This window comes from Haliotis rubra, unplaced genomic scaffold (genome assembly GCF_003918875.1).
Source record: "Haliotis rubra isolate DU_JTF1 unplaced genomic scaffold, ASM391887v1 Scf8, whole genome shotgun sequence".
NCBI classification, from domain to species: Eukaryota; Metazoa; Mollusca; class Gastropoda; order Lepetellida; family Haliotidae; genus Haliotis; species Haliotis rubra.
Window position 1 is genome coordinate 4,860,984 of NW_025767523.1, and position 24,629 is coordinate 4,885,612.

Sequence of the window (24,629 nt, forward strand, 5' to 3'; positions counted from 1 at the left end):
TTATGCACATGTGTTTTTTTCCTTGAAGAAATCTCATTACTGCCGGTAGCTCTCTCAACAGATTCCAAACTGTAATGCTTTAATACATATTTTGATTATCTTGCTGGCATTTAGTTCACAATGTCAAAGTATCGTTGATCGCTGTAAGTTTCTATAGCTCTGGTATACAAACTTACAGCTATCAACTATACTTGTGAATTCGACCCATGAAGATTTGGGTTAGAATTTATCTTCAGCAACCCATGTTTGTTGTAAGAGGTAACTAACGGGATCGGGTGGTCAGACTCCCTGACTCCGTTGACGCATGTCATCGTATCCCAATTGCGTAGATCGATGTTCATGCTGTTGATCACTGAATTGATGGTCCAGACTTGATTATTTACAGACTGACGGCATAAGAGTATTGCAGGAATATTGCTGAGTGCGACTTGAAACAAAAAAACTTTTACTCTGGTACAACCCACACTGTTGTTTTATTAGTGATGAATGGGTACCCGATAAGTTGTACACCATGTCATGGGTAGTGGTGTGATGATTCATCGATACGCATTGATGCATCGATCCATGGGCCGCCAATACAGTGAATCGATACAAAGTTTTATATTGTCGTATATCCCAATACGATACTTCAAATGGGCCATGATACATCAATGTTTAACTTTGAATATTACCGATATCTGTCAAGATATACTGTTTTTAAAATCAGCGTAAATTTAATTCTATGATGTGACTGCAGTGACAGCACCCAGCAAAATGCAGATATTAAAGATGTTTTTGATCTATGTTTTCTGTTTATAACAGTATTGTGTTTTATTTATTTTGTGTTTGTTTTTTAAAAAAGTGCCTTATGTGTTTTGGGGTTTTTTCAAATTAAAGTTTCTTCATTTAAACATTGTTTTTGTTTTGATCTTCAGGTGTTATATAGTTGGTGTTAGAATTAGTATTGTGATACGTATCGTATCGCCACCCTTATATCAGGATTCGTATCGTATCGCAGCTTTAGTGCACAATACTTTGGCATTATATCGTCGTGACTAACACTTTAGTATCGTGCTGTATCCTATTGCAGATTGTATGCCAATACCAGCACTTGTCATAGGGCAGCTTCTTCTACTCTTGAAATCAGCTTCAAGAAAGACAACAAAATAGAGGAGAGCATTTGTCATTAAAGATTTCATAGGCTATGTATTACTCTCGTTACTGTGTGATAGAAAGAATTTTATATGTGGACATCGTGTTGCTTTTCAATTTAAGCTTCACTTTAGGAAAAATAAAAATGATGCAAATGTAAAGTACAAACTAAAAAAACAGTCTGTTACAGAATCTGAAGATAATAATTATCTGAAGACTTGTGATAAAACTAAAGTTTCTTTCAGTGCTAGCGAAATACGAGAGTTGAAAATTTCAGTTTTATATTCTGTCATAGACCTTTAACACATTTGTAACAGTTTCTGTAAGAGATAATGGATTGATAAGAATACGTAGACAATTAATAATCAGATTACATGCATAACTGTATAGAACACAGCTTGTAAACCTGTTGAAAGAGACATGCAAGAACGCCAATAACATTGTGCTGTAAGCATCACCTTGAACATTCGTATAATGTCTTCCCTCATTTGTCGTAAGTGAAGTAAGATTGTCGTTTGCAAGAGAATCGGGGTTAAAAACTTTGCTAAATATCTCGGTGCAGAACACAGGGTTGTTGTGTTTATTTTTCTCCTCATATATCTGTTAATGGTTGGATATTACAACCGCAGAAAGATCACTACAGCAGACCTTGGCATATGTGTACAATCCACACGAGAACAATTAGTCGTACTTAGAGCAGTCTCAGTGTGCCGATCCAGCAAGGGCTACATTGGACCTTGGCGTGTTCCTGCAATGTGACTGCAACCCAAGAATCTGTGAAAAACACGATAACTAGGAAAACCGCCAGATCTACTCGCTGTGAGTGAAAAGGCATTGCATTCCTCACCACATGTAAGATCACGGAGAGCATGTGCGCACGAGTAGCGGGCGCCAACATCAGAGTTTTGCATTCGCTTCTCACCACAAATCATTTGATACAAAGTTGTATCGTTGTTGGGGCCGAAATAGCACTCAGGCACAAGGAGTTGTACAAAGATGTGACCTTCCTTGGGCTTTATCTAATCACTTGTTTTGTTTCTACCCAATGCCCATTCCGCAGATTGCTGAGAAGGAAATACCTGCAAGACGGGGTGTGTGTTTTTTTCGCACATGGCCGTATGAAAGCAAGCCACATCTTGAAACCATACACACTTGAAACTTTTTCTCACTTCATATTGTCAGGAAGTTTTCAATTTTGCTGCAGCCAGATTGTGAAAAATAAATGTTTTGTCAGAGAACTCAGGAGAATAAAACTATAATGCAGATTTAGAAAAATGTGCAGGATTGGTGTGGTCTGATATGGGACCACATATGTTACCCCCTCCCTTGCTGTAACCTCCACCAGCTCCTGTAGCATTACACAGGGGTAACACGGCTACTAACTACCTACTGGTTCAGCTACAGGCTACTACACAGCATCTATCGAAGCCACGATACATCAACTATAAAGCTGCTAACCAGCTACTATATACCTATTACACAGCTACTATAAGCATTACACACTATACATGCTACTATACTATATACCTATTACACAGCTACTATGCTACTACACTGCTACTATATCGCTACTATATAATATACATCTACTATAAAGCTGCTATCAGCTACTATATACCTATTACACAGCTACTATAAGCCACTATACATCTACTATACAGCTGGTATTCAGCTACTATATACCTATTACACAGCTACTATAAGCCACTATACATCTACTATACAGCTGCTACTCAGCTACTATATACCTATTACACAGCTACTATAAGCCACTATACATCTACTATACAGCTGCTACTCAGCTACTATATACCTATTACACAGCTACTATAAGCCACTATACATCTACTATATAAAGCTGCTACTCGGCTACTATATACCTGATTATGCAGCTACTATACAGCCGCTATTGCTATTCGGCTACTATATACCTATTATGCAGCTACTATAAGCCACTTTATACATCTACTATATACAGCTGCTATTCAGCTACTATAAGCCACTATGCATCTACTATACAGCTGCTATTCGGCTACTATATACCTATTACACAGCTACTATAAGCCACTTTATATCTACTATACAGCTGCTACTCAGCTACTATATATATTACCTATTACACAGCCACTATACAGGCTACGGCTACTATATACCTGTTAATGCAACTACTGTAAGCCACTATGCATCCACTATACAGCTGCTGCTCCTGGCTACTATATACCTATTATGCAACTACTATAAGCCACTATACATCTACTATACAGCTGCTATTCAGCTACTATAAACCACTATACATCTACTATGCAGCTGCTGTTCAGCTACTATATACCTATTACACGGCCACTATACAGGCTATTTGCCACTACTATGTACCCATTAATGCGGCTACTGTAAGCCGCTATGCATCCGCTATGCGGCTACTGTCGGCTGCTATATACCCATTACACAGCCACACTATACAGCTATTCAGCTACTATATACCTATTATGCAACTACTGTAGTTTCTCACTATACATCCACTATACAGCTGCTACTCAGCTACTGGCCGAAATAGCACTCAGGCACAAGGAGTTGTACAAAGATGTGACCTTCCTTGGGCTTTATCTAATCACTTGTTTTGTTTCTACCCAATGCCCATTCCAAGTCCGTTAGATTGCTGAGAAGGAAATACCTGCAAGGCGACGTGTGTGTTTTTTTCATACATGGCCGTATGAAAGCAAGCCACATCTTGAAACCATACACACTTGAAACTTTTTCTCACTTCATATTGTCAGGAAGTTTTCAATTTTGCTGCAGCCAGATTGTGAAAAATAAATGTTTTGTCAGAGAACTCAGGAGAATAAAACTATAATGCAGATTTAGAAAAATGTGCAGGATTGGTGTGGTCTGATATGGGACCACATATGTTACCCCCTCCCTTGCTGTAACCTCCACCAGCTCCTGTAGCATTACACAGGGGTAACACGGCTACTAACTACCTACTATTCAGCTACTACAGGCTACTACACAGCATCTATCGAGCTACGATACATCAACTATAAAGCTGCTATTCAGCTACTATATACCTATTACACAGCTACTATAAGCCACTATACATCTACTATACAGCTGGTATTCAGCTACTATATACCTATTACACAGCTACTATAAGCCACTATACATCTACTATACAGCTGCTACTCAGCTACTATATACCTATTACACAGCTACTATAAGCCACTATGCATCTACTATACAGCTGCTACTCAGCTACTATATACCTATTACACAGCTACTATAAGCCACTATACATCTACTATACAGCTGCTACTCAGCTACTATATACCTATTATGCAACTACTGTAAGCCACTATACAGCTGCTACTCAGCTACTATATACCTATTATGCAACTACTATAAGCCACTATACATCTACTATACAGCTGCTATTCAGCTACTATAAGCCACTATACATCTACTATACAGCTGCTATTCAGCTACTATATACCTATTACACAGCTACTATAAGCCACTTTATATCTACTATACAGCTGCTACTCAGCTACTATATACCTATTACACAGCCACTATACAGCTATTCAGCTACTATATACCTATTATGCAACTACTGTAAGCCACTATACATCCACTATACAGCTGCTACTCAGCTACTATATACCTATTATGCAACTACTATAAGCCACTATACATCTACTATACAGCTGCTATTCAGCTACTATAAGCCACTATACATCTACTATACAGCTGCTATTCAGCTACTATATACCTATTACACAGCCACTATACAGCTATTTAGCTACTATATACCTATTATGCAACTACTGTAAGCCACTATACATCCACTATACAGCTGCTACTCAGCTACTATATACCTATTATGCAACTACTATAAGCCACTATACATTTACCAGACAGCTTCTACATAACTACTGATCCTTTTGATAATATTTGATTTCACTTTGACGAATTGTGAATTTTTAATGCTCAGAAATGTGTACTTTGTTTGGGATTATTTAGTTAGGACTTTTTGTGTGTATATTTTCACAATGTTGTAGGAACTTTGACAAATTTTGATAGGGTAAGATTGGATAGAGGAATGCATGCCAATGGACAACCAGTTGATATACAGGGATTATGGACAACTAATCCACATAAAGGGATTATCGTCAACTAGTTGTCGTAATCCATCTTTGTCAATTTCTTATTATTAATCAATCTTATTAATTGGTTGTTCATAATCCATCTTTAATGATTCATTGTCTTAATTGGTTGTCAGTAATGTTCTATTTTGATTGGTTGTCATAATCCATCTCTAACAATCAGTTGTCCACAATCATCCATGTTGATTGGTTGTCCATAATTATCTATGTTAATTGGTTGTCCACAATCATCCATGTTGATTGGTTGTCCATTATTATCTATGTTACTTGGTTGTCCTTAATCATCTATGTTAATTGGGTGTCCATAATGTTCTATTTTGATTGGTTTTCATAATCCATCACTAACATTCAGTTGTCCACAATCATCCATGTTTATTGGTTGTCACAGTCCATCTTGTTGATTGGTTGTCCTGCATCTCTAATGCAATCAGTCCTTCCTTCTGTGGCTGCCACTTGTTCATCTGTGAAATACTCAACAACCTTTGTCAGTCTCCTGGAGGTCAATCAGTACATTTCCATAGAATAAAGCTCAATCTTCTACTTGAGCTTGAACTTATCAACTGACACTGAATATTGTCTGGTGTCATCCGGAGCACAGATCAATGTACATTGCGAAAGTTAACAATCAGTCAAAAGAACTGATACAAATACTCATTGATTATATTTTTTCCAACAATCACACAATACCGTTATATACACGGTAATGGAAAACTACATCATAAAATATTGCAGCATATGCCGTGAGTTTGTTGTGAAAGGATTATGCTTTGTAAAAACAATACGCGTGCCACACAATCTATCACATATCCACAGCTTGTTTATCACATACATACAGCCAGCCTATCACAGATCTTGAATACATGTGCGACCCCAAGGCCACTTATCGCTTTGTGCTTTGTGGTCAATATTTCATGGCTCTCTCGTATTAAATGCCTTGATAAGTTGGATGGGGTGAGGTGTATCTTGCTATCAGTGTAGAAGAAGGCTGTTATGAGTCAAATCAATGATGCCTAAATAGATATGTCTAATCGTGTGTGCATAGAGCTTGAATGTAGAAAAATATATATTTAATGTGACTTCACTGCGTTTGATTAGCACTGTCAACTCTTTCTGCTAGTAACTCGGGTAACATGACAACATGGTGATTGTGGTTTTAATAGAGGTATTGTTGCTGGTGTAGGCATTCTTGTACAGACATGGATGTTAGGTAATATGTTGTTAATGACATTCAGCTTTCCATTCCACAGAGCATTATTTGTTTGTCAGGTTTTCTTGGGTGATAGGGTATATGTACTTGTAATTTATTTATTGGGTTTCTTTTTCTATTGAATTTTAAAACTTTCTGGATTGTCAGGTGTGGCTTATTGTGTGTGTCACATATGGTTGTTTGTTGGTTATCGATAGGTTATTATGCGTCAGTGAACTAGCAGAAAGTGAATCAGCTTGACCTTACGTTGGAGCTCAGTTTAAATGCTTCTAATGATCACTGTCCAACTTCCTGTCATTATGGTGTCCATTCACACGTGTAGTTACATCTACGCATAAGTGCATATTTCATTCATCCAACGTATCCACCCATTCAGTCAGCTAGCCTTATAAACCATCTTTGCATGATCGTGTCATCATCTGTGAAGTCTGCCACACTTCAATCCAGCGGTGCAGCCACTCAGCTAATGCCCATCCATTCATATACCCATGTATACACCCACTCTCATACTGGTCTATCCATTCATATACCCATGTATACACCCACTCTCATACTTGTCTATCCATTCATATACCCTTGTATACACCCACTCTCATACTTGTCTATCCATTCATATACCCATGTATACACCCACTCTCATACTCATCTATCCATTCATATACCCGTGTATACACCCACTCTCATACTCGTCTATCCATTCATATACCCATGTATACACCCACTCTCATCCTGGTCTATCCATTCATATACCCATGTATAAACCCACTCTCATCCTGGTCTATCCATTCATATACCCATGTATACACCCACTCTCATACTCGTTTATCCATTCACATACCCATGTATACACCCACTCTCATCCTGGTCTATCCATTCATATACCCATGTATACACCCACTCTCATACTCGTCTATCCATTCATATACCCATGTATACACCCACTCTCATCCTGGTCTATCCATTCATATACCCATGTATACACCCACTCGCTTACTCGTTTATCCATTCATATACCCATGTAAACACCCACTCTCATACTCGTTTATCCATTCATATACCCATGTATACACCCACTCTCATACTCGTTTATCCATTCATATACCCATGTATACACCCACTCTCATACTCGTTTATCCATTCATATACCTATCCGTTCATCCATTCACCCATTCATCCATCCATCCATCCTCCCATCCATCTTCCTAATACCCATCCATCAAAATCCCCATCCTAATCCTACATCTCAACCATTTACACATCAATAATGCTAGCCAGCCACTCAAAAATACCCACCCATCCATATACCACCCATCCAATTTCCCACCCTTCTAAATACTCATCCATTCATTGTCCAAAATTCCCACCATCAATTCAAACCACACATAAATCGATGAGCTAGTGATTTAACTACTTTGCCATCAGTCATCTCATTGATTGGTTAAGTGTGTAAATCTGCCCAACTCCATTCTACAAGTTATTCATCTTCCCATCCACCTACATCAGCATGTCTTCCCCCGACTCTATCGAACATACAGAATCCTTCTCGCCTGCCTCACTACCATAGATCTATACTTCCTAATCTCAGTGAGTGAGTTGGGTTTTACGCCGCATTTAACAATATTCCAGCAATATCATGTCAGGAGACACCAGAAATGGACTTCACACATTGTACCCACGTGGGGAATCGAACCCAGCCCTTCAACATGATGCGCAAACGCTTTAACCACTGGGCTACCCCACTTCGTTGAACCTTCATGTGAATCATCTGTTCATCCACATCTTCCTTCCACCCATCTTCGTGTCTGACCAATCAAAGTAGAGATGCAACACAATGTCCAGCAATATAGCCCTTTATCACTTATCCATATATCATCAAATTGTCCATCTGGCAATCCACCAATCAACAGACATGTCCTATCAGCCCCCCTGCAAGACACTCCTCGGCCAACGCACTACACACCTTTCCATTCAGACAATAATTACGATGATGATCATATGATCATCAATGACCATATTACCCATATAACAATCAAATTGGTATTGCGTTCTGTCGGTCTCATCCATATTTCCATCAAAATCTTCACCAATCTGTTGTGCTGGAAATGCATTCCACCTAACCCATCCATATTTTCATCACAATCGTTATCCACCATCTGTTCGGTTGTTATTACATTCCATCCACATTTCCATCAAAATCCTTTTCTTCATCCCCCATATATGCTGTTGGTATAATACTCTGTCAATCCCTCTGTCCCATCACTATTCTTCAGTATTCATCATCCACCTATTCTTCCTTACCCATCCATCTATTTTATTCCACCAACTTATGCATACTTCCATCACCAATCATTCCATCCATCAACCCCTGTTTCTATCCCCCATCCATCCATCTCCTGAGCCGGAGCAGCCAGCCAGCCCTCCCACAGCTCAGATCAGCTTACATGATGTCATCTGTCCGTGAACAGGCAGCTAATCTGCACCCATCTTGTCACTGGGTGTTAAGAGCACAATATGACACTGTGAATACCAACAATAAACCAAACATACAGATGACACCGAGCTTCACCAGCTTCTTGGCTAAGCTCACACAATCAACCACTGCCCCCGCCTGCTTCTACTCACACCTCCCCACTACCTCCGTGAAACCGTTGACCATCCTTCGATCTCACGCCGACGTGCACAAGCAGATATTAGACTAACCTCAGTATCAATGTTTGCAAAAATAATGTTTCATTTTCATTGATGGCGCAGGGAGGAGGTCGAGAATCAATAATCTATCTCGCCGTCACAATAGCGATCTCAATAGCTGCCCCACGTGTTGCCGGAGAATAACGCATTTAACTCGGCACTGGCCTCCAGTGTCTCAATGGTACAGCAGGCGCTGATGATACACATGTTTTTAAGGTGTATGTATTAATATACGGGATGGTACAACTGGGCTCACCATGGATGTACGGCAATTGGCAAGTGTTTAGGACCTGATTGTTCGAGCCGCGGCAATATTTATCTTGACTTGGCAGTTCATTCCTCTAATAGCAGTGTTCATCTGAGCAGAGAGGGCCACGGTCTCACTCTCAGTGAGTGTTATACGTGTAGTAATCCATGCACAACATAAGCATGCTGTTTTCAGGTAGGTTAGCTAGGCTATTTATTGTTGGCACATTATTGACCTCGGAGTGGAGATCGACTGGTGTATTAGTTTTGCAAAATGCATAATTCGAACTAGGAGATTTCAGTTTCTTGACAAGCTGTTGTTAACGGGTTGGGATCTTAATTAATACCGAGTGAATATTGATATTGTTAGCGGAAATATTGAGCGCGCAATAAATCAGTGTCTGATAGTTTTTGTCACAACGAGTTGACTGGATACTTGCAAGCTGCTAAGCAAATAAAGCCTATATGATAAGGGTTGTGATTGATATTTCTAGCTTGGCGATATTTTTGTTATTGCTTGCAATGTTTGGTTGGCTGAGCTGACTTGTAGAGACAGTATCATGAGTTGGTACATTTATCGTTATATAAACGGTAGCATTCTTTGATGGTACTCATAGTGTAGAAACACTTGAAGATGTCGCAAATAGCTCACTGTTTCAGGCACTGGATTTGATTTTGATGTTTCGGGGAAATATCTTTTTTGCAGTTCTTCTTTGATGTCAATCAATTATTTATGTATTTTTAAATTTTCACATTGTTCATATTGGAATAATTTTCATATTCGATTGCACTAAAATTGTTTTGTTTCGTATCATTATTTTGTATCAAATACGTGGAGAGTCATATATCTGTAATCAATTTTGAACCATGTGTCAAGATTATCAATTAATTATTTTTATAGTTTTAAAATAACTGGCAATAAATAACATATCGTAGCGTAACTTTTGAAATTGAGAGATACGTTTGAGTAATCAACATGAAGAATAATCAGACATTTTGTATTGTATACAAATACATCTGAATATGGCCTTTGATCTCTCTAAATATCATTTTTGAAGTAAGACCTTATGTGGGTATGGTCATATTATTTACAGCACATCAGATGCCTATTTGGGCCATGCTTCTTCAACTTTAGGATGGACATAAAGTTATTCAGAATACATATTATATGTACAATTATCTCCCCTTGCCTGTTAGACACATAGGTGCCAGTTTATTTATGCATTTATATTCAAGATTTCTTTAAAACATTGAATGTTTTTATTCATCATATGATTTGTCACTGATAAATATTATATCAGCCTAATTTATCTATGAGAGCTGAGGCAATATTTCTTATTTACAATATAAACCTTCTAATAAAAACAACTGCAGATGAAAAGGTGGTTACCCTTTCAACATGCTGGTCCCAATTACATTAATTATTTATATTATCAACATGTTAATTACAAAAATTGTGCTGCTGAAACATTTGTTACTGCTTCCTCACACACTGGTCCAATTTATCTTCTGTCTTTAATAGTTCCTTACTCTCTTATCGTAACATCACTTTTCAAAGTGCTTAAGAAATGATGCTATCTCCTAGTCACATGTGGATGTGAAACTGCCGGAAATGCAGATGATGTCAAAGAATTTGCTAATCGAGTAGCACCATGGAGAGATATTCCATTAATATTTCATCTACGATCTCTGATGAAGCTCCTCACAGTGCTGTATTTTGTATTGATTCCCATGTGTAAGCTGATGACTGTTGATGTACAACAAGCTCATTACACGTATCCTGATTTTGTTATAATGGCTTGGCTGAATGGTTAGTGTTCCAGCCTGACACACCTTCAGTTTGGATTTGTGGTGCCATCCATCCAATGTGGTTTAGAATTTAGTTTGCTCTGTAATTTTGTAGCAAGAAATTTTTCTGTAGCAGACTTTGGATTATTAGTATATTTCTTACCAAGATAACCTGATTATGATGTAAAATATATATTTGATGACTCTTTCAGAAATTTGTTTTTGACAGTTTTACCATGTTTAGGGTTACAGTCTATCTTGAAATCTATCCTAATCGTCCTTTTAGTGTGGGTGAATGTGGTCCGAAATTGATGATCAATTGTGGTTTGATGATTGTGATTTGTGGTTGAGTTAAAAAAGTAATTTTAATGCCAAGATGCTGCTATATTAACACTGTATGAAGGTATGCAGTTTCTGCTTCCAATAAATCTTTGTAGAAATTGTGGTTTCAGTTCATTTTGTAATTAATTGTTGATGTTTCAGATGTTGGATCGAGAGCGATGAACACTTCTCGGTAGTGTGGACAGACTTGAACCAGCCCGATGTAACTGTCGGTATCAACTGATATCTCTCTGCCATGACTGATATGGACAGACATATACATCAAACCAATGACAGACTTGCTTGTATCAAACAGGTAAGGTACTCCAGGTTTTCATAGGGGCAGCGGGTAGCCTAATGGTTAAAGCATCTGCTTGTCATGCTGAAGGCTTGGGTTCAATTTTGAATTGATTTTCAGCAACCCATTCTTGTCATAAAAGGCAACTGATGGGATTGGGTGGTCAGGTTGACATGGTTGACACATGATATCATATCCCAATTACATAGATCCAGGGGCGGTGGGATAGCCTAGTGGTTAAAGCGTTCGCTCGTGACGCCTAAGACCTGGTTGAGTCCCAACATGGGTACAATGTGTGAAGCCCATTTCTGGTGTCCCCTGCCGTGATATTGCTGGAATATTGCTAAAAGCGGCGTAAAACCACACTCACTCACTCTCCCATACACATGATGTTAACCACTTGATTGTCTGGTCAAGATCGCTGCCATATGTGGAATATTGCTGAGTGTGGTGTTAAATAACACGCAAACAAACATCTAGTTTGAGTTAGTCTAATCTCTATTCCCTATGAAGCCCATTTCTGGTGTCCCCTGCCGTGATATTGCTGGAATATTGCTAAAAGCGGCGTAACACTATACTCACTCACTCACTCTATTCCCTATGATTATCCAGGTTAGAAATCGTTGAATAACATACAATATTATCCCTGACCTTGACCTGTCAATATGCTCAATTCTACCTATGAACATAGATAAATACGGTGGCCATTTGGAAAAGGGTCATAACTATAATCCATCGGGGTAGGGCTCTTGATAACCTTAGGCCATTGTAGTTAACAATCTTCTCGATAGAAGTGAAGCAACTCACAAACCCTCCCTCTAACTCACTCACTCACTCATTCACTCACTCACTCTCAAATTGGTTCCGTACTATTACAGACTGATAAATAATAGGGATACAATGTTCAATAGAGATAATACCATATAATGTACCTGCAACACGTGTGTGTGCACGCACACACACTCTCTCTCACTCGCTCTCTCTACCACACACATTCTCTCTCTCTCTCTCACACACACACACACACACACACACACACACACACACACACACACACACACACACACACACACACACTCACACACATACACCTCAACACTCCCTAACCACAGTGCAAATCATGTAAAATGATAGAGATTCAATGTTATTCAGATCGAAATAGAAAAGTATGTCATCAAACATAAAAACCCAAGTCTATATCATGCCAGCAAACTTTCAATAATGCTTATTGATCAGGATGGAAATGTATGGCAATGATTTCAAATTAATTCACCTGTGGTGCGACAGATGGCTACTCACACACAAACACCATTGTACATCCCTGACATAAGATACCACAGCGCTACAGTCATTTCTAAGACCGCATCAACACAGCCCCGGCGTACCTACACGGGATTGTTTCAATCACAAAACATTTGGAGGCTATTAACGCACAAGATCAATTTTTCATGACGCATAAATCAACTTCCTAACCTCTTTTGTCATTAGGAGAATCTGATTATTGGGCGAGAGATACGTTACACCTGATTGTGTTTGCGTTGAGCGAATTCAAGGCAGAAGCTTCCCTTCAATCAAGTCAATGCTGTTGCCGTGACCAGTGCCAATATTTGGTTGTTAGAATCTGGCTGAATTCTTGTAGGCTTCAAGCCAAGCACTAAGAGTTTGTGCATTAGTTTGATTAAAGCGAGTCCCCTGAGGAGCTGGACAGATCCTACTCAGTGGTTGTATATGCAGCAGGTCTGGAGTATAGTCGGCGGCAGGGCTAGAGTATAGTCGGGAGTTGCCAGTCTACCTCTTATTGCCGACTTAAGCTTTTCTTGTCCCACATACTGTTTCTCATGGTTGATTACTGTTACAGATTGTAGTCGTGGTGTATTGTCTACTGTATGTAAACGAGATTTGTGTTGGCGGATTAAGCTGGAGCAAGTTGATCTCTTTTGTAAGGAATCTGTGTAGTGGTTCCTTAGTGTCGCACTGTCCCACCCTGGTATGTGAGGGGTGGTTGAGGGTGGGGTGGGTCCAGTTGGATTTGGTGATGGGGTCAGTTTCAGTGGGGTGTTCAAGGATCAGAGAAAGGTGGGTGGGGGTTGACAGTTAGTTCGTAGGGTTGAGAGGTTAGGGTCATAATGGTAGGTCAAGTTTGGTAGGGGAAGAAGGGCTGGTGGTGAGTTTTGGCATGGTTTTAGGGGGTAGAAGGGTTTTGGTGAGGGGTCAGTCACGTTTTGGTGAGGGGGTGGGGTGGGGTGGGGGAATGGGCTGGAAAGAAGACGTTTGAAGAGAAGACTGACTGAGTTTGATTTTACGCCGCTTTTAGCAATATTCCAGGAAGAAAAACAACAACAAAAACAATCAAAACTGTATTTGCAGAAGGATGGACAGAAGTGTGTACCACGTATATCTGGATATTGTGAAACATGCATTACTGAGACTCTTTTGCAAAAGCTAAAGTATCTATATGTCATTTTTTTAAGGTAAATAAGTCTTATCAATATTTTTTCCGAAAGGGCAGTGATCAGATATCATGAGAAATTTGAGAAAAAGAACAGAATTAAATATGTGATATTAAATGTTTCACAATTGACATTCATGCAGGAGTTATTTTAGACAGTCTTTCTACAATAACTATGTGCCCCCTAAGATGTCTTTAAAAATCACTCTGTGGCAAGAGTTCATGTCCTCTATGCTTACTGCAATGTAATGGAATCTATTTCCAGCACAACTGATTGTGTAATATCAGACAGTATAGTCAGTAGCCATTTTCAGACTCCAGGTATTTATGTTTTAGATTATTCTGATTCATCAAAGGCAAAATGGCCGAAACATCTATTTGATTGATTTGTTAGCGTGAAGAATTGTCAGTGTGAGGAGGAGGAGGGGGATTGAATGCATATCTATTCAATTAAATTTTGATAGTGCTGTGATGATGATAATGACTGTTATGATGATGATGATGATGATGATGATGGAAAATTGTTTGTTTCTAGATATTTTCTGAATGCCCTGTAATTGTGTTTGTATGTTGTTTAATGCTGCACTTAGCAGTAATATTATTCCAGCTGTATAGCAGCAGTCTGTAAATAATCGAGTCTGGACCAGAAAATCCTGTGATCAACATCATGAGCATCGATCTACATGTACTTAATTGAGATACAATGACATGTGTCATCAAGTCAGCGAGCCTGACCACCAGATCCCATTTGTTGGGCAATGATTTGCACTATCAGGGAGTGCTTCCATCAGATGTGACACATATTTTAAGCACTTGATTTGTCATCAGTCAGGTCTTGTGAGTGATTGAGTGAGTGAGTACTTTTGTGACAAACATGGGTCAAATAGTAAGACCATCTCCTATTCTCACAACACTGTTGCTGTCACTTAATGTTTTTTATTTGTTGTTTAATGCTGCACGCAATATTAGGCCCAAAGGTTTTTTAAACTTTTGTACATATCCGTTCAGAACAATTTAAGTTTTGTATTCTCAAATTCATAAGTTAAATTTTGAAAAAAATATTTAGTATTACTTGCTATATAAATAAATAATTTAAAATACTATCATTGTAACCCATTGTAATTTATCTTAAAAACATCAAAACATAACAAATTATCATGAATTGGGAGGGGAAATGAATAATGTATATTTGAAATTGGATTTTTTAGATTGATTTCTTCTTGCCTACTCATTGGTAGGATTGGGTCAAAATCAATATCCTCCCCTCTAAAAAAAGACTTTTAGGTTCCATTGGTAGCACTATGGCATTCATAAACCCATAGTATACTATAGAGTTACGACAGGTCGTAACGTTACGAACACTTTGTTGATCAGGACCAAGAGCCATACAGTCATAAGCCAGGACCAGACAAACTAGTTGTCACTATCATGAGCACTGATTGGCCTACGATGACACGCCGTAACCTAGGTCTCTGAGTAACCTCTCACAACAAGAATAGGTTGCTTGGGGCCAATTCGAACCCAGGAACCCTCCCCTTGAGACCCATGTTGGTGGAGATGATGATGAATCCAAATTAAGGGAGACAGCTGCCTGACTTGAACTCAGGGAAAAACATAGGATTTCATTAAGATAATGCTATTTCTAGAACTCTCTGAACAGCAATTTCCAGCTGTAGATGTCTTTCAGTTGGAAGCACTATTATGTCTTTAACAAAGGTTTGAAATCTGCCACAAAGTTTTATTGATAATTATAATGTATTATTAATTGAGATAAGTGCTTCAACTTATCCAAGAACGGATTTGCTCCATTGTTCCAATGTTTTCAAGAGTAAACAATAAATGTGTTTATTGACTATAATCTTAACAAATGGCCTGTATTCTGAAAAGCAAAATGCATTTTACAATAATCTTCAATTATTAATGTGAAAAAGCACACATTATATCACTTGAAATTATGCTAATGGCACTAAGGATTCAGTAGCAGGTATGTCATCAAAGATTATGTCTTCAGTGGTTACTTACGTTATCAAAAAAGAAGTCTTCAAAGGTATGGTTTTGTCAAAGGTGCAGCCATCAATGGTCACATACTTTCAAAGATGCAGCTATCAATGGTCACATACTGTCGAAGATGCAGCCATCAATGGTCACATACTATCAAAGATGCAGCCATCAGTGGTCACATACTGTCGAAGATGCAGCCATCAATGGTCACATACTTTCAAAGATCCAGCAATCAAAGGTCACATACTTTCAAAGATGCAATCATCAATGGTCACATACTTTCAAAGATGCAGCCATCAGTGGTCACATACTATCGAAGATGCAGCCATCAATGGTCACATACTTTCAAAGATGCAGCCATCAGTGGTCACATACTGTCGAATATGCAGCCATCAATGGTCACATACTTTCAAAGATGCAGCCATCAATGGTCACATACTATCAAAGATGCAGCCATCAGTGGTCACATACTGTCGAACATGCAGCCATCAATGGTCACATACTATCAAAGATGCAGCCATCAATGGTCACATACTGTCGAAGATGCAGCCAGAGATGAGGCTCTGATGATGCAAGTTATCCAAGATTTGTTTGTTTGTTGTTTAACACCAATTTAAGACCAATTCTAACCTGGATCTTCACGGGTCTTATTTCAGATGAGGTTTTGATGGTACATATATGTTATCAGAGATACAATAAAGTAGATGTCATCAATCCTGCAAATTCAAAATGAGGTTTCAAATCACTTAAATACAATCAAGAAGGAGAACTCAAATTACTAAATGGACATAAAATCCTGACAATCATAAACCTCAAATTATGTTCCGATAAATGTTTTTTAATAAGGCTTCTATCCTATAAAGCCTATTGATAAAAGGCCTAGTTTCAAGTAAACCTGATTGTACTCCAGAAGGAATGCTATTAAAGAATATTCCTTAAATCTTGTTCATGGTATGAAAGAAAATGCCTGAAATCGGTAAATCATGAAACAAACTGTCCCAGAGTTAAAAACATGAAAGAACAATAGATCATGATTGAATGAAAGATAGTGATAGACATTCCTGACAGATAGGCTCAATTCATTTCTAATTGACTCAAGAGAGGTAGTGCTGTCATAGTCTAACATATGTTAGGCATAAAAGATATGTTAGGCATATGAAGAATTCATTTAAGACATTCATCAACTTTTAGAAAAATGGTATTCAAAAATATAGAAAATATGCAGCCTCCAAAACTTGCATCTGTGATCATATGTACACGGATTGTTATCTTAAAATGTTGAACTATGCAAAATAAAAAAACCCGTCTACATTCTTCCACCTCCGAGGCGATGATTATAGCGGAAACATTACGAAAAGTGCTTTGGCAGATGTATGTGATGAAAGCATGTGATATGTGGTTTCCAAACCAAATACAATCATCGTTTCTTTGGCAAACACTACTTGAGGGCTCAACAAGAATGTTTCAATCTTTCAAACAGGGCAATTAAATGATATTTACTGTATGTCAGTGCACTAAGCATCATTTGAATGTTGCTGTAAGGATTACGAACAAACCGGAGGACTATATCCACTCAGGAGGCAGCGGTTATGAAAGTGAATTGACTCTAACAGAAATAACTTCAGCACTTAGTTCCTGCACTATCGTCCAGTAGTGCTTTCATACTCTAATAATAGAGTGTTTTCAGAAATACTTATGATGCCTTTCTATAAATAAAGACTTTCTGGGGTGTCTGGCCAGGCAGAAGGGTCTTTGGAATAAGTCGGAACTAGCGCTGATCTCCTCCGTATGGCGATGATGTACGCCCATAAATTACTCTTCTCCTGTGCCGGGTGCTGTAAAAAGAAGGAATCTCGGAAGATGTAACAAAAGACACAAGTTTGGAATTCAGTGGAGATGATTCCTTGTACTCGGGCTGTGGGTTTTTTAGGTTTTCTTGATTGAAGCAGTATGGCAGCAAAATGTAGGTAATTACATATTTCAGAGGGTTTGACTTGTTTTCAAAGAGTCGGTTTGAGAGGGTATCGCTGCTTGAAGAAACTGATGGTGTTTGAAGTGTTTGGAAAAACAGGAAAGCATGTTTGGAAAAGGAAGGGGGTTTTGGCTGCCTCACAGATTGTCTGAAAATATTTTGAAAATTTGAGAATTTTTGTTTTAAAATTAATTCAGCATGGTTTATCATGTTGTATTTATTATATACAATGCAGTTTGGTTCAAGATGTGAAAATATGTGTTTGTTAGGTCCATGTATGTCATTTACAATTTGGAGAACTCCTAAAAAAATCATATATTTAAGATAAGATAGCACATGGTAGGGGCTGGACCATGGTAGGACTGGTAGATGTTGATAATGGTTGATGGTGGTACAAGATAGACAGTGGTTGAAAGTAGTAAAAAAAATGTACAATGATTGATGGTAGTATAAAAGAGACAATAGTTGATGGCGATAAATGATAGACAGTGGTTAAGTGGTAAAAGATAGACAATGGTTGAATGTGGTAAAAGATAAACAATGGTTGATGGTGGTAAATGGTAGACAATGGTTGAATGTGGTAAAAGATAAACTATGGTTGATTGTGGTAAATGGCAGACAATGGTTGAATGTGGTAACAGATAAACTATGGTTGATGGTGGTAAATGACAGACAATGGTTGATGTAAAATATAGTCAATGATTGAATGTGGTAAAAGATTAACAATAGTTGATTAGGGCAGAATATGGTATAAGCTAGCCAACTGTTGAATGTGGTAAAAGATAAACAATGGTTGATGGTGGTAAATGGCAGACAATGGTTGAATGTGGTAACAGATAAACTATGGTTGATGGTGGTAAATGACAGACAATGGTTGATGTAAAATATAGTCAATGGTTGAATGTGGTAAAAGATTAACAATAGTTGATTAGGGCAGAATATGGTATAAGATAGCCAACTGTTGATGGTGGTAGGACATGGAGGAAGGCAGTCACAAGTTTATAGTGGTGGTACTCACAGTAACATGGTGAGTGATGAAACAGTCAGAAACAATCAATAGCATGTCCCCATCCTTGTTAAGTCATTAATCAACCATTTATATTTATGTAAACATTTAAAGACAAGGCGTTGTGCACCTACTTCAACAAGCAAGGTCTTAAATATGTGCCAGTCACCAAGTTTGAGTGATAGACCAATCAATTGAATGTGAAACAAATTACATGAAAACGGAAAAAGTTTAATCTATCAATAAATGATTTATGTTTGCCATGTAGTATGAATATGCTGCTTGTTCCATTAGCTCAGTGAGGCAAAAGAAGCTCTTCTGTCTTTGAGGTGTTTTCTGATTGATCAGCTGTAGATTATACATGATCAGGGCTAGTAGTATGTACAATATGTTTGTCCACAGGGATTCTGTTCTAAATTAAGAGATAGGGTCAATCATATTTGGTTTCAGTCATATGAAGACTGTTAGGATTTTCAGTTTTATCATCCTGATAGGGATATGATTCAGAAACAAATGTCTTTTAAAATAACTCTGTGGATGTATTCAGGATTTCCATATATGTACAAATTTATTTGTCTTTTTTTCACAATGTTTCTTATTTTTTTGCCCTGTGAAATAATAGTTGAAAAAACATCCTCTTGTTAAGCAAAATGCTTTGTTGTGAAGGTATACAGGAAATTTGGATTGTTTGTAATATATGTTATTAATATTAATCTATTAATATATTCTTATATTTCATTATGCTTAAAAGCTTCTTTATCTTTAAGATTGTCACTACATAGCTGAATGTTGCTGACACAGCTCTAAATGTTGCATCACTCACTTACTCACTCACTCACTCGCAGTTGTGTAGGTCAATGCTCATGCTGTTGATCACTGTATTTTCTGGTCCAGACTCGATTATCTAAAAACTGCTGCGATATAGCTGGAATGTTGCGGCGTTGAACAACAAACTCACTCACTCACTCAGTTACCCACCCACTCACTCACTCACATTTAAGAGAACAAGACAAGAATTGCAATGTTTAGGTATGAAATAGGGCTATATCAATGCATCAAACTATTGATGTATTTCAATTGTTGAGTCTCCGATAGCAATTAATGGATGGTAGAAACGAAAAACTATCAATGCATCGATAGTATGTGTGACTATCGATAGTTTAGTAATTGACTACCGTTGATAAATACGCAGGACAAAAAACAGGAAGTACCAGATCCTTTCATTTGATTTATTGAGTTATTCGCCCCTGTTACCACTTAAACAAACATGGCCGTGTACTTGATCTGGGTTTCAAGTTTCTTGCCAGTTATCAAAAGAGACTACTTCGGCTTGTTTTTATTTCATATAAACTATACATTCATTCTGGAAATGACTTCAAATGAGACAATTCAAGGAGAGAAAAATACCGCAATCGTATTGGAATAGTTGGTCTCAATAGACTATCGCTGTCACAATAGTATGTTGCAATAGACTATCACTGTCACAATAGTATATTGCAATAGACTAACGCTATCACAATAGTATGTTGCAATAGACTATCGCTATCACAATAGTATGTTGCAATAGACTATCACTATCACAATAGTATGTTGCAATAGACTATCGCTATCACAATAGTATGTTGCAATAGACTATCGCTATCACAATAGTATGTTGCAATAGACTATCGCTATCACAATAGTATGTTGCAATAGACTATCGCTATCACAATAGTATGTTGCAATAGACTATCGCTATCACAATAGTATGTTGCAATAGACTATCGCTATCACAATAGTATGTTGCAATAGACTAACGCTATCACAATAGTATGTTGCAATAGACTATCGCTATCACAATAGTATGTTGCAATAGACTATCGCTATCACAATAGTATGTTGCAATAGACTAATGCTATCACTATAGTATGTTGCAATAGACTATCGCTATCACAATAGTATGTTGCAATAGACTAACGCTATCACAATAGTATGTTGCCATAGACTATCGCTATCACAATAGTATGTTGCAATAGACTAACGCTATCACAATAGTATGTTGCAATAGACTATCGCTATCACAATAGTATGCTGCAATAGACTATCACTATCACAATAGTATGTTGCAATAGACTATCGCTGTCACAATAGTATGTTGCCATAGACTAACGCTATCACAATAGTATGTTGCAATAGACTAATGCTGTCACAAAAGTATGTTGCAATAGACTATTGCTGTCACAATAGTATGTTGCAATAGACTAACGCTATCACAATAGTATGTTGCAATAGACTATCGCTATCACAATAGTATGCTGCAATAGACTATCACTATCACAATAGTATGTTGCAATAGACAATCGCTGTCACAATAGTATGTTGCCATAGACTAACGCTATCACAATAGTATGTTGCAATAGACTAACGCTATCACAATAGTATGTTGCAATAGACTAACGCTATCACTATAGTATGTTGCAATAGACTATCGCTATCACAATGGTATGTTGCAATAGACTAACGCTATCACAATAGTATGTTGCAATAGACTATCGCTATCACAATAGTATGCTGCAATAGACTAACGCTATCACAATAGTATGTTGCAATAGACTATCATTATCACAATAGTATGTTGCAATAGACTATCGCTATCACAATAGTATGTTGCAATAGACTATCGCTATCACAATAGTATGTTGCAATAGACTAACGCTATCACAATAGTATGTTGCAATAGACTAACGCTATCACAATAGTATGTTGCAATAGACTATCGCTATCACAATAGTATGTTGCAATAGACTATCGCTATCACAATAGTATGTTGCAATAGACTATCGCTATCACAATAGTATGTTGCAATAGACTAACGCTATCACAATAGTATGCTGCAATAGACTATCGCTATCACAATAGTATGTTGCAATAGACTATCGCTATCACAATAGTATGTTGCAATAGACTATCGCTATCACAATAGTATGTTGCAATAGACTAACGCTATCACAATAGTATGTTGCAATAGACTATCGCTATCACAATAGTATGCTGCAATAGACTATCGCTATCACAATAGTATGTTGCAATAGACTATCGCTATCACAATAGTATGTTGCAATAGACTAACACTATCACAATAGTATGTTGCAATAGACTATCAATCACAATAGTATGTTGCAATAGACTAACGCTATCACAATAGTATGTTGCAATAGACTATCGCTATCACAATAGTATGTTGCAATAGACTATCGCTATCACAATAGTATGTTGCAATAGACTATCGCTATCACAATAGTATGTTGCAATAGACTATCGCTATCACAATAGTATGCTGCAATAGACTAATATCACAATAGTATGTTGCAATAGACTATCACTATCACAATAGTATGTTGCAATAGACTATCGCTATCACAATAGTATGTTGCAATAGACTATCGCTATCACAATAGTATGTTGCAATAGACTATCGCTATCACAATAGTATGTTGCATAGAGACTAACATCACAACAGTATGTTGCAATAGACTATCGCTATCACAATGGTATGCTTGCAATAGACTATCACTATCACAATAGTATGTTGCAATAGACTATCGCTATCACAATAGTATGTTGCAATAGACTATCACTATCACAATAGTATGTTGCAATAGACTATCACTATCACAATAGTATGTTGCAATAGACTATCACTATCACAACAGTATGTTGCAATAGACTATCGCTATCACAATAGTATGTTGCAATAGACTATCGCTATCACAATAGTATGTTGCAATAGACTATCGCTATCACAATAGTATGTTGTAATGGACTATCGCTATCGCAATAGTTGTTTCCCCCTCAATTGTCACCCCTAGTTTGAAACCATTTGCTTAAATGTTCTCAAGTTTGCACTCAAATGTAATGACCTCCCTAACATCTTTAAAGAACTGTATGATATCAAACAAGGGCATACAGTGCAGTGAAGCCGTAGGTAAGGCTTGTGGTGCCACACACAGTCACTTTATCATGTTAGTAGTAATCTAGTATTTTGTTCCTGGTCTTTGGGTATGCTGACAAGACCTAGAGGCTTGGTTGAATGGGAAGACAAGTTCACTTGCTTGACATTCATATTCTAGAAGCGTGGCTAAGCTGTCTTCAATATTAAAATGCCCTTTTCACCGCGATTCTTACGAGTTCGGTAGAGTGATGTCTAAACTACACTCGACAAGCCCAAAAGGCCCTATAATCTCCTTCAGATACACAACCTGCATATACATGAGACGCATCACATGTCATCTGCAGCCTGTACGGTTGTTTCAGGGAAAGCAGGTTAGAGTTATATCTCGCTTAAAAACAAAAAAAGTTATGCTGGGCGTGAAATTGAAAATTGCACGTCCGTGATGATATGAAGTCATGTGATAGTTATCATGCCTTTAGTCATACATACAGGCTGTCATTAGAGGCGAATAACAGGATCACGTGGGCAGGACCTCTGAGCTGGTTGATGCATGACCTTGTATTGCAAAAATCAATGCTCATGACGTCAATCACTCTATTATTTGGTTCAGACGCTATTATTTACAAACAATCATATAGCTAGAATATTGGTGAGTGCAGTGTGAAACAACAAACAAACAAAACTTAACAGGCTATTATCATGTTATCCTTCACTCACAGGTTATTTGTTTGTTTGTTAAAAGAATAAGAAGTGCGGCAGATGATGATAAGAGTTATAAGACTGAACAGACTCTTTGTTGAACCACAAAGGATGCAAACATTCTGACTTCATTTCAAAATGTAAATAAATGTTGTATTCATATGTAAATTGGATCCATTTTGAAGGTAAAATAAGCATAAAATTAAGTTGATTTAAAAAATAAAAGACTCTTATTATTAAAGGTGTTAGGAAGTGTTGATTGGGATTTGATTAGATTTGATACATTAGGAGATGAAATACACATGATAACCCAGTAATTTAAGAAAAACAGAATTTGAAAAAGTTTTTCAATAGGGTCCATTGGTTGTGTTATGAAATACACATGTATGTTCTCCCAGGTATTTGAAAATACAAATAGCTTTATGCCCCCAAAAAGTTACAATGGGCTGCAAGGATTCCATTAGGAAAGGTGAAATTCATTTAAATTTTTAATGAAGGATTAATTATTGTAATTTCCTTTTGACTGGGCTCCTTCCTTGTCTCACTGTAACTTAACATTCTTTTTAATTGTCTAACCATCTCTGAAGGTTTCTGGCAGAAAAAATATATTATGTTTCCGCGTACAATCTGGTTTGATGATTGGACATTTTTTTTCTTGTAAATGTAACCAGATGTTCATTGAGTGTCAGAGTTTAGGAACAGCTTGAGAACAAATTAACAGATAAAGATGCA

The 24,629-nt window shown here is 37.6% G+C and overlaps 1 protein-coding gene across 1 annotated transcript in view; it reads left to right on the plus strand.

Annotated features, from left to right (window-relative positions):
* LOC124261389 (zinc finger MIZ domain-containing protein 1-like) overlaps positions 1 to 24,629 on the plus strand; it is a 165,949-nt gene that overhangs the window by 34,484 nt on the left and 106,836 nt on the right. The window contains 1 exon segment of the mRNA XM_046695703.1: positions 11,704 to 11,857. Coding sequence (XP_046551659.1) covers positions 11,798 to 11,857 — 60 coding nt within the window. The 5' untranslated portion in view covers positions 11,704 to 11,797.